Source organism: Octodon degus, unplaced genomic scaffold (genome assembly GCF_000260255.1).
Source record: "Octodon degus isolate 3935 unplaced genomic scaffold, OctDeg1.0 scaffold00091, whole genome shotgun sequence".
Taxonomy (NCBI): Eukaryota; Metazoa; Chordata; class Mammalia; order Rodentia; family Octodontidae; genus Octodon; species Octodon degus.
The window spans coordinates 12,022,937-12,034,032 of NW_004524667.1; the positions used below are offsets into that span (position 1 = coordinate 12,022,937).

The 11,096-nt window shown below is 34.4% G+C and overlaps 1 protein-coding gene across 1 annotated transcript in view; it reads left to right on the forward strand.

Annotated features, from left to right (window-relative positions):
- Positions 1-10,736, forward strand: part of Crispld1 (cysteine rich secretory protein LCCL domain containing 1) — a 44,126-nt gene extending 33,390 nt beyond the window's left edge. Inside the window, exons 8-12 of the mRNA XM_023722394.1 lie at positions 778-821; positions 915-987; positions 3,118-3,193; positions 6,796-6,926; positions 9,711-10,736. Coding sequence (XP_023578162.1) covers positions 778-821; positions 915-987; positions 3,118-3,193; positions 6,796-6,926; positions 9,711-9,762 — 376 coding nt within the window. The 3' untranslated portion in view covers positions 9,763-10,736. The remainder of the gene's footprint in view (positions 1-777; positions 822-914; positions 988-3,117; positions 3,194-6,795; positions 6,927-9,710) is intronic.
- The last annotated feature ends 360 nt before the right edge of the window (positions 10,737-11,096 follow it).

The window sequence follows — 11,096 nt, forward strand, 5'->3', positions numbered from 1 at the left end:
TATGTATTTGTGCTTCAAACCAATGATATTTGAGGTGGTTACATTACATATGATGAGTACTAACCATTGAATTTGAAAAGGAGAGAAATGAAAGATTTTGAGATTTTCACATCAGTCTTGACATAATGTATTCAGAGAGTGTACTATGATAAAATAACACCAACAAATAAACCTTCCCTTTTGCAATAGATATTTTCTTCAAAATTAAAATATATATGAACTAATTAGAATTTTGATAATAATGGTATTCTTAATCTCATATTACTATTTTTAATAATGAAATATACTGAAGAAAGTTTCATTCATTTGCTGTAAACATTTTTCTAGGCTCTAGGGTGAACCAAAAAAAAAAACCTTAATGCATACTCCTTCAAAGATATTTACTATTTTATAGTCTTTTACAAGAATGCCTTTTATTTACTATCATGAAGGATTAAGTAGGTTGGTTCTCCAGAGATAGGTAATTAATATTTTTAATTTTGAGAAGAATCAAATATGAAGACATGTGCCTTGGTTTTTTATAAATATTGAGATTGCTAATAAAAAAGACTATATTCTCACGTTAAGGGTGATATTGATTTGGTTCATAAGTGAAGATAATAAAGACTTAGAAACAAATAGATACCACACTCTTATATAGCTATTTTAATATTTATGACAATTATTTCATGAGTATTTAATATTTGGATAAAATGTATATCTGAAAAATACCAGGAATTGTTGTGATTATAGTGCCCATAAGCTAATGATTAACATACCTAATTTTTTTATCTTCAGCAAATATCAGTCTGCCAATTCCTTCACAGTCTCTAAAGTAACAGGTTAGTACTTTGTAAATCATATTTTTTTTACTACTGTGCAGCACATTTTTGCTTATAAAGATTCACTTACTGAGTTTTGCTTTCATATTTCAGTTCAGGCTGTAACTTGTGAAACTACTGTGGAACAGCTCTGTCCATTTCATAAGCCTGCCTCACATTGTCCAAGGTACTATCTTCTAAATTTTCTCACTTAAAAAATTAATAAAAAACAAATGCACATTTCACAGTTTTCCCTCGCCAGTTTGAGACCCTCTTGTAATTGTAGAGGCTGGAAGTGACTTGTATTAATCTCACGATGTCCTGATAAATTTAACATTAAAATATTTATACAAGTTTTTCCTTTTTTGATGTGCAAATTTTTAGTAGAGTCCATGTATACACTCTCCTCTCTCTCTCTCTCTCTCTCTCTCTCTCTCTCTCTCTCTCTCTCTCCCTCTCTCTTTCTCTCAGCTTTGTGCTTGTGGTATCTGCCTTTACCTGAGATTCAGTTACTTCCAGCATTCAGAGCTGTATATGATCTCGAGCTGTCAATCAAGAAGAAGTAGTGGGATATCATAAACTACATGCCCTCCACACATTTCTGCTGCACCTTCTCCAAATCCAAAAGTGTTTTCTGCTCTTCACCAGTAGCAGAGCTTGTGCCTCCCAGCTGTGTATTCATATGGGCTACAAAGAGATCTAGCTTAGTCTTCTTGGTTGGCATCAACAGTACAAATGATTTCTTACAGTTGTAGGAGAGGGGAAGTCCGAGGTAAAGGTGCCAGCTAGTATGGATCCTATGAGGACTCTCTCCACGGTGTGTGGGAAGCCACCTTATTTCTGTGTCCTCACACAGGGGCAGGAGGAAGGAATGCCCCTTTGTATCTCTTCTTATAAGAACACTAATCTTACTGAGTAATGCTGGGTAAGGGCTCTACTCTATCATGACATCTGACCTTAGTTACCTCCATAAGAGATTTGTCTCCAAAAGTAGTCATATTGGGGTTGGGACTTCAACATAGGAATTTTGGATGGATAAAAGTTTTCATTCCATAGTTTCTGTAGCTAGTTCTTCAAATAGAAACTAAAAAGTGACATGATTAGTATTTTTTTCTTGGGGTTTCTTTTTGAGACAGGGTCTTGCTGTACATTCAAGCTGGTCTTGAACACACTGTGTAGCCCAGGCTGACCTCCAACCCATGAAGATTCTTTTGCCTTAGCCTTCTGAGTGCTGGGATTACAGGCATGGGCTATCAGACCCAGCCCAAGGCATAATTGATTAATTTTTATCCAATTCTTAATCGAATTGACATTTATGAAGAAACTGATTTAAAAATTGCCCATCTCAATCAACACTTATTTCATTTTTTTTTTTTTTTGTCAGAACCAGGGATTGAACTCAGGCTCTTGTGCTTGCTAGGATAGTGCTTATTCCACTGAACCATCTCCCTGGCCCTACTTATTTCATTTTTGTATGCACTTTTAAAAAGAATTAAAATAGAGTTTGTCTACTATAAAATAATTTTGAAAAGGTTTTCTCTTGGGAAAGCTAAACTGAAAACTGGGCAAGGCATTAGGGCCATAAGCTGTAATAAGTACACAGGCAAAGTGAAGTATGTCCTCACATGTACAATGTTAAAGCTCTCCACGGTACTTTATTCACATTAGTATCCACTCTTCTTCCAAAAGCCAGGAATGAGAGTCAGAGATATAATTGTGGTTTGAAAAACTATATTTGCTAATATATTTAAGGAGCCTAATTTATATGGCAAGTTTTATTTACTTTGGAAAAGCTTCATTAAACGTACACTTTTATAGGAAAGCGGTGTTTCACTTGAAGATCGAACTTGGTTGTTCTCAAGGTGACACAGACTGTGGCGCTCCTATAAGAAGCGCGCACTTCACCTTCTATTGGCCACGAGCTGGATTAGGCAACAAAATGTGAACTTAGGGAAATGAGGAGACCTCAGGAGGGAGCAGCAGAGGTGGCCCAAGTCATCTGCTTTCTAAGTTTTATAGACATATTGAGTACGAAATCTCAGATCTAACAAGATGATTCATGACTTTTTTGTCCTTTGAAGCTCCAAGTTAGAAGGCTTCCTGATGAAAATTTTTTTAAATCACATTAATGCTAAAACCTGGAAGTAGATAAAAAGAAACAATTATACAACTGCATTCCTTATGTAGTTGGTCCATTTTGAGGGAGAAAAGGCTGAATGGGGCTTTTGAGGTCGAATTGAGTTATATATTTGAACACTTATTGCTTCATTAGTAAGAAAGAGTGAAGGAACCGGCTTACTTTATGTTTTTTCTTCAGAGTTTATTGTCCTCGTAACTGTATGCAAGCGAATCCACATTATGCTCGTGTAATTGGATCTCGAGTTTATTCTGATGTAAGTATCCGAATTGCTACAACTCTCAGTATTCATGTATCTATAAACATATATATGCAAATATATATACATATATATGTATATGCAAATATATATACATATATGTATATATATTTGCCCTTATATGCAAAGGAAGGGAATAGCTTGTATAGAGATACTCATGTACTCAGACTTGCACTGTTAAACTATGAATATACCATCATGTATTTTGACTAAATTTTTCTTAATATCACCTCCATATCTTAGGTCAGACACTTGAATAGTCTAAAGCATTCTTGGAAAGAAAAATACATTTTTGCCTTTAAAAGCTTTCCCTTTGTTTTTCAGCTTCTGAAGTCTGACCTACATGATTAGTATTTCATCAAATTATAAAATAATATTTCATTGCCAAGGGACACTCAGAATCTAGTATAATATCAAAATAGATCATCCTTTAAAATAAACAGTTGAGTCTACTTTGAAGAGAGTTATAATATCCGTATGCCTTTCATATGACATTTAAAAAATGAGGCAGTCATATGAATTTTAATCATGCATCATGCAAAAGGGAACTAGTTTCAGGCATGTTGAAATCTATTCCTCCCATGAGATTGGGTGAGAAGCCTTACCTGCGATGGCTTCCGTAGGGGTGAGTGGACTCTGAGTCAGTCACTTTTAAGCACTGCTGGTAAGAGGAGCAGGGAACACGTTCTGGGTGGGGCACAAGCCATCTGCAAGACCCTGGGGGTCGGTAAATGTGCTTCCTGAGGGATAACAAATAGCCTTGGTTGTCTCTGAGCTGCTAAGAGTTGAAGCTAGAAGGGGCAGCAGCCAAATTATCTGTGAGAAGAGAGTGCAGTCTTGAAACACGCGGATGAGGACTGAAAGTGTGTTTAGGAACCATTACGGATTTCGAAAACAGAGCCACAGAAACAGGTCCTATCTTCTTGGTGCACATATTCAGTTGAATACATCAGGAATTTATTTAAAGAGGCCTGAGATAAGCACACTCCCACCTTATATCTCTCACCAAGTTCATCTAGGTCTAAGGTATTTTTTCCAATTCAGCTTCATCTTTGAAATTGTTCTCTTATTCTGTTGTTTTCATGTTGCAATCCTGTGTTATCTTTGTCTGAAGCTTAAATGTATGGCAGGCACCTTGGTTTTGCATTTGTGCTTGTATTCTTTTATCTGATATGTATGCTTTCTAAAATTTTTCAGTTAAAATTATGGCTTTATCTTTACATCCTAAATTATTATCGTTTTCTCCATGAGTCATATTACCAGCTTTTCTACCCTAAATGTGAAGTCATTCTTCTTTCAATTCTTAATGTTTTTTTCTCCTTTTAGCATTTAGACTGTTTTATGAAGCAGTCTGATTGCTACCACCTTCTGTCTTTTATTAGTTTGTAAGTTCTTTGAAGGCAGCAGATGGACAGTTCATTCATTCTTTCATCACTTAATTTGATGGCTGGTAAGCCATTAATGCCCTGAGCTTGTTCTTGCCTTAACAGAATTTAGAGCACACAGTGAATGACATCATACACTAAATAAGTGCTTTACACACAAATATTTGTTGAAAAGAATAAATTAAGAAATTTTTAGGAACGGGCACACCTTGTTTCCAAAGAAATCACTCTCTCTGTGTTTTCCTTTTAAGCACAAGAACTTTTAATTTTAGTGATTTCTGATTTTAAAAAAGGTCTTTCAGAATACCCTATATACTTGCAACTTCAAGTCAACTCACTGAAGTTATGGTTTGGTTAGAATCTGTATTCTGAGTGCATTTTACCTTCTTATCTAAATGAAATAGGTAAGTAATATGTATTATGTAGGTCCTTTGAAGAGTAAATTGAAGACAAAGATTATTATCACATGGTTAGGGCAGAGCAAGAGATTAAACCATTAATTGCCATCTTCTACGTAATTCATTATCTCTTCAAATAAGGTTGACATAAAAAGTTTAGAGTGAAATAACTTCTCTGATTTTCTTCTTTTCCTCCCATTAAGTTAGAATTTATACATTCTACTGCTTTGAACTTTTATTTTTAGTTCATTATACGTTCTTAAGTTCTGTATCACTAAAAAATTACTACTGTGTTTGTAGGTAAACAAAGTAGGATTTTATCTTCAAAAATATATATAATTATTTGAGAACATTAGTATGATAAAAAAAAGTTCTGAACTTTGAACTCAGTAGGGATGCCTGCTGGCTACATAACTGTAAGAAAAAGTCTCAAAACTTAGTAAGTAGTTGGATTCAACGAATGGTCTATCTAAGCACTTTTGTTGGCTGGGGGAGGGAAATGCTGATGCTTCCCTTTTAATAGAAGAGGGTAAATGCTGAAATGTACACAGAATTATTTTAATTCCACTGTGCATTTGATTTAGTTATAAATTTAGTGTCAGGTATGAGTTGATGCATAGAATGCCATGTCAGAGGAAGAACACAGACTTTAGATATATGATATTTTGTGATATAGCAAAAGCATGAGAAGGATTAAACATCTTGGTCTCCAGACCCGCTGAACTAATAAATACTGACGGATGCCTCAGAGTTCAGAGCACAGTGATAAAGCAAGGTCATGTAAGATACACAAGCTTAAATGAACTTATAAAAACACATTAAATCACTGCATGTGCGCAGAGATAGAAAGACACCAGAAGCACTGTGGAAGACTGGTGGGGCTGCGAGGTGGAGTGCTGTGTACTGAAACATTTGAAGTATTTCCTGTTGTGGGATTTTCTCAGGCTAAACTCAGCTATCCATACTTTGGTAGAGCATTTGGAGTAAAGCCCACATTAAAAAGTAGGCAATAGTTTCATGTTCTGAAAGAAATTATTTTAGAAGCCAGTAGTTTTAAAAATTTGAAAGTGCTTGAAATAATTTCTCCTCCATAGAAACCATATCTAATTCAGCTTGTGTCCAATTAAGCTTGTATGGCTGATTTAATATAAACATAGACTCTTCCTAGCATTTGTGTCAGAACTTTCAAACCTGGGTGATAAGCTTTGCAACTCTAGGTGGAAGAGAGGATTATTCTTTATATTTTTCTTCTTGGGGTTATTCTTTCAGGCAAATATCTGTACATACATTATATGATTTAACAGTAAAAACCTACCTCTTCATATATACCAATATTTTCGCAAATGGGCTATTATATATAGAACTATGGTTAAGTTGCATATTATTCAAAACAACATAACTGAATAAAAATGAACTCAGATGAACAAATCAACCAGCCTATATTTGGTTAGACTGATTCAATGTACAGTAGCAAAGGCAAAAATTAGAATGACAGGCTCTTACAGAGTTAATAGGAGCTAATTTTCTCTTTATTGCTTTAACTAGTAAAGCTTACTGTTTGGGTGGGTGAACGCTGGCTAGATAAAATGGACAGGAATCTTGCTTTGGAAGCCATCCACAGAATTTGCCTTCAGACTCGCTCAGAATTGGCTTTGACTTTGTGACTTCTGAAAGATTCCTTGATGTGCACAATATTGTCCAGCAGCTGCTCACTAGCCAGAGAGAAGACAGGGCATTCAGCCACATAGAAGAGTAGATTGGGTTAAGTTCAGGGGATATTTCCTAGTAACAGTGGATCCATTGCTTGTTCCTTCAGCTGTCCAGTATCTGTAGGGCAGCAGTCCATGCTGGGGTCATTCGAAATCATGGCGGTTATGTGGATATTATGCCTGTGGACAAGAGGAAGACTTACACTGCTTCTTTTCAGAATGGGATCTTTTCAGAAAGGTAAAAACAAAGCTAACTGGGGACTACCTGCTTGGGGACCCCTCCTGTCCCTCCTCTGACAGGAGCTTTCTCTCCCCCAGTAAATATATTCTGCTCATAAAAATAAACAAATAATAATAAAGCTAATGATATGTATTTCTGATGTGCCATCTATCTTATTGTTTATGGTTGTTTTACGATGGATCCATTTTAGGCTGGGTTGGAGGCTGCACGTTAAACTAGTGCATTTCTTTTGCCTGCTTATGTTGTAGCCAGATGCCTGAGATGACAGACGCTGCAGTACCAGAGGGGCCTGTCTCCTGCGGGCTTGCAAAGTTCAACATAAAAAGTAGATTATGAATCAGAACCAGTCTTTTGTTAATTGATCTTATAATTAGGAGATTTCTTTGATCCTCTTTTGGATTTTCTAGATTATTGTTTTTATATTTATTTCATTCTTCTAGGTCAGCAAGGCACTGGGTCTTTCTCTAATCTAGTGATCTGACAAAGTATTTGACACACACAATGAGTTTGATTTTCGCTAAATCCAAATTCTCTTTGACTAAAAGTTGGATTCCTAGTGTGATATAAGTGAAACCTTTTAGGTTATCTCATGCTATTTAACCAAGTAAATGTTACATATTTTAATAATTTGAGATAGTTTATGTGACTCACCTTATCAAGTATTAGTAACCATTGTAAGAAATGAGTCTTTAATGACTTCTTAAGTTATTGACATGTATGGAAATAATAATGGGTCTGATTTATACGTATAGACACAGGAAAGAATCCTTCTTAGATATATTTGCTGAATTCTTCAAAATTGCCAATGAAAGATCCCCACATATAGTATGCAGATTTATGTAAAGAGCAACAAGGGATATGCCATGCAGGTTATCCACCTGAACTATTATGTGTCATCTTCCTAAAGAGAGAGAGCTACAGTTGTCATCTATTTTCAGATAAGCTTACAGCACAAACCATTGCTGAGAAGGCAGCTTCCCTCTAACCTAGCTCCAGGCCTGCTGTGAGGGTATGTGATAGAAAGTAGAATCTCCAGTTATAGAATCCCATAGGCTCTTTTGTAATCTATACAGAGTGGTAAGAGTTAAATTACCTCTCATACTTCTTCCATTTATTTTAAAACTACAAAATGATAGCCAACATCCTCATAAATCTGAAAACAATTATTTTTCGTAGATACTATGAACAGTTCAAACAGAAGATTCTAGTGTACTCTTACCTATTAGCTCAGCTCTACTAACAGTTCTGTACTTTTGATTCTGTAAATTGTAATTTGTATCTGTATTAGCTGAGAGTTAAATTGATTAAATAATTGGTGTGCCTAATGTTATATAACTTAATATTGAAGATCCAGTTCAGCACTAGGTCTATGAGCTTAATGATACACATTTTTCTAGTATATTACTTTGAACAATTAAGAAACACCAAATACCTGCACCTTCTAGGTCTCTTAGTCTGTAAGTATAAATAAATCCAAATAGCTTTAGATTGGCCATCTGCTTTTTTGAGAAACCTGGTTCATGTGTTGTGTGTTGTATGTGCATATTGTGAGGACCTTATCTAGTTTTCACTCTACAATTATGTCCTTTGAATAAATGTGTAAGAGGAACTGTACTTTGTCTTAGCATTCACTGTGTTGGTTTTTAAGTGTTTTTTTTTTTTTAATTTTTTGTACTTTAGGGAAGGGTCTACAGGGTGTTCAGGGTCTCACTACTACATCAGGCTCATAGTGATTCTCCTGTTTTCAGTCTCCCAAAAGCTGAGATTACAGGCACGTGCCACTATGCCCAGTCTAAATTGCCATCTCAGTGAGCCTCAGGGGCAGGGCCAGCATGGCAGGCCCGGGCATCAAGCCCCAGGCCCTTGCATCTGCTTGCAGGAGCTTTAATCTGCTGAGTTATTTGGCCAGCCCTAAGTGTTTTTTTTTTTTAATTATTAAGAAAATTAACTTTATACAAAAATGTATAAACTTCAAAAGCTTGTGCAGTTGATGAAATTAAATAATGGTTAAGCTATTATTAGCCTGCTTTAACTTTTAGAGATTAAATATAACTTGACTGATGTTGTCAAATACAAAATAATAGAAATTAAAATGTATAAGCTTTGGGAAAATTAATGTATAATTACTTCTGATTTTAGCTTTAAAAGTGCTACTAAGAATGAAATAGTGCTTGATATGTGTGCATTTTTCCATTTTAGTGAAGAAGGTAGTATGTCCTTTCATATTTGACCATTAAATTTCCTCAATAACATTTTTTCTTGCAGCTATAAATGTTGAAAAGCATGAATCTGTATGACAGCAATGTAATTTAAATTTTGTCAGACTTAGGAAAAGACAATAAACATTTCCTATAGCATTTCTCAGATATCAACTACTTTTTAAATTCAAATTAACTTTTAACTATCCAAATCACATGTAAACCTGAATCTCAGCGTCACCAATTAGATGCAATAACAGCTGACTAATTCTGCTTTATTAAAATGAAAAGTAATGTGTGAAGGCATCCTCTAGAATCTGTTATCTCTAGAATATGTTAAATTCTATAGTGACTCCTATTTTTCCTATACTCTTGAATTTATTAGTAAGCTAGTTCAACATACAATCAAAGCTTAAAGAATTACATCATCCTTGAGCTTTTCAATAACTATATATTATAGTAGCCCAATTGCATTGATCATCTACAGTCATCGAGCTCCTTTCTTGACTGCCATAAGACATTACAATTTATTAAAAGGATTATATGTGAAAGTGACATCAACTTTTTTTGGTATTTTTTGCAGTTTACAGAATCCTCCAGGAGGAAAGGCATTTAGAGTATTTGCTGTTGTATGAAATGGAACACTTGGAAGGGAATCACAAAGACCATTCCAGATGCCAGAGTTCTGAAGTTTGTATAAAACTGTAACATTACTGTACAGAAGATAGAAACTATTTTCAGCCTCCTCCCTGTGCCAAATGCATATAAATCATGATAGACAAAGTCTATAAAATGAAACATGGGACATTAGCTTTGGGAAAACTAATGAATATGTAATGGTTTTAGAAATCCTGTGTTAAATATTGCTATATTTTCTTAGCAGTTATTTCTACAGTTAATTACATAGTCATGATTGTTCTACATTTCATATGTTTTATTACATGGTGCTTTGTATATGCCACTAATAAAATGAATCTAAATAATGAATATGAATGGCCTTCAAAAATTATCTGGTATGTTTTAAAATGATGAACTCTAAAACTGAAAAAAAAATAATTTTATCATATTTTCCCTTGTCCAAAGCTCTGTTGTTCCCTAGTCTAAATCTCAAGTTGTTCTTCACTAAATACTTGCACAATTGTTTTCCTCTAAGTTTAGGTCTATAGAATATTAAATCTTGATATTCCCATTTGTTATTTTGTATAAAAATAATCTTTTGATATCCAAACAAAACTTTTTAAATGTTTGATTTCTTGGGAATGGAATGTGAGGACACTGTTAGTGATCACATAGTAAATATTGGGTTGAGGACAAGCAGCCAGAGCTTTCATGTATTGTTAAAACTGAGGTCACACATTTTGTTTTGTATCCTGGCAAATACTCCTGCAGGCCAGGAAGTATAATAGCAGAATGTCTAACAAAGACAAACTAATGTATTGCATTACTATTGCCACTGCCTCTGATTTTCATAATGGTAAGTGGCCTTGTGTATAAATATTGCCATATTATGGTACCTATAGTGGTGATAGGTTTCTATGAACAATGTATTATCCTTTGAGGCTAAAAATCTGTAAAGTGTTACTTTTTCTGCTGGTAAATTTATTCATTTCCTATAAACATATTAAAATCAATTACGCTTTGGAGTCTTATTTTCAGCTTTGATTTAGAAATTGTTTTAAGATAAGCAAAATCAATGTAAGTCTTGTAAGTTGGGTTTATTGAAACTAGTATGAAGAACATACTTAATACTAAAAGGCTATAAAGCCAACCTATTTATTTCATTATTTAGCTTTTACTTTACATTTTCAATTTTCACATCCAAAAGAACCTTTTTGTTATTTAGAAGTACTATAGTTCAGAGAAAAGTTGAAGAAAATGAGAGATGAATGTATAAAGAAGGAAGTCTGAAATACATGAAGTGATTGTAATTATAAAACATTGACAAGGCAATGAATATTTGAAATATTTT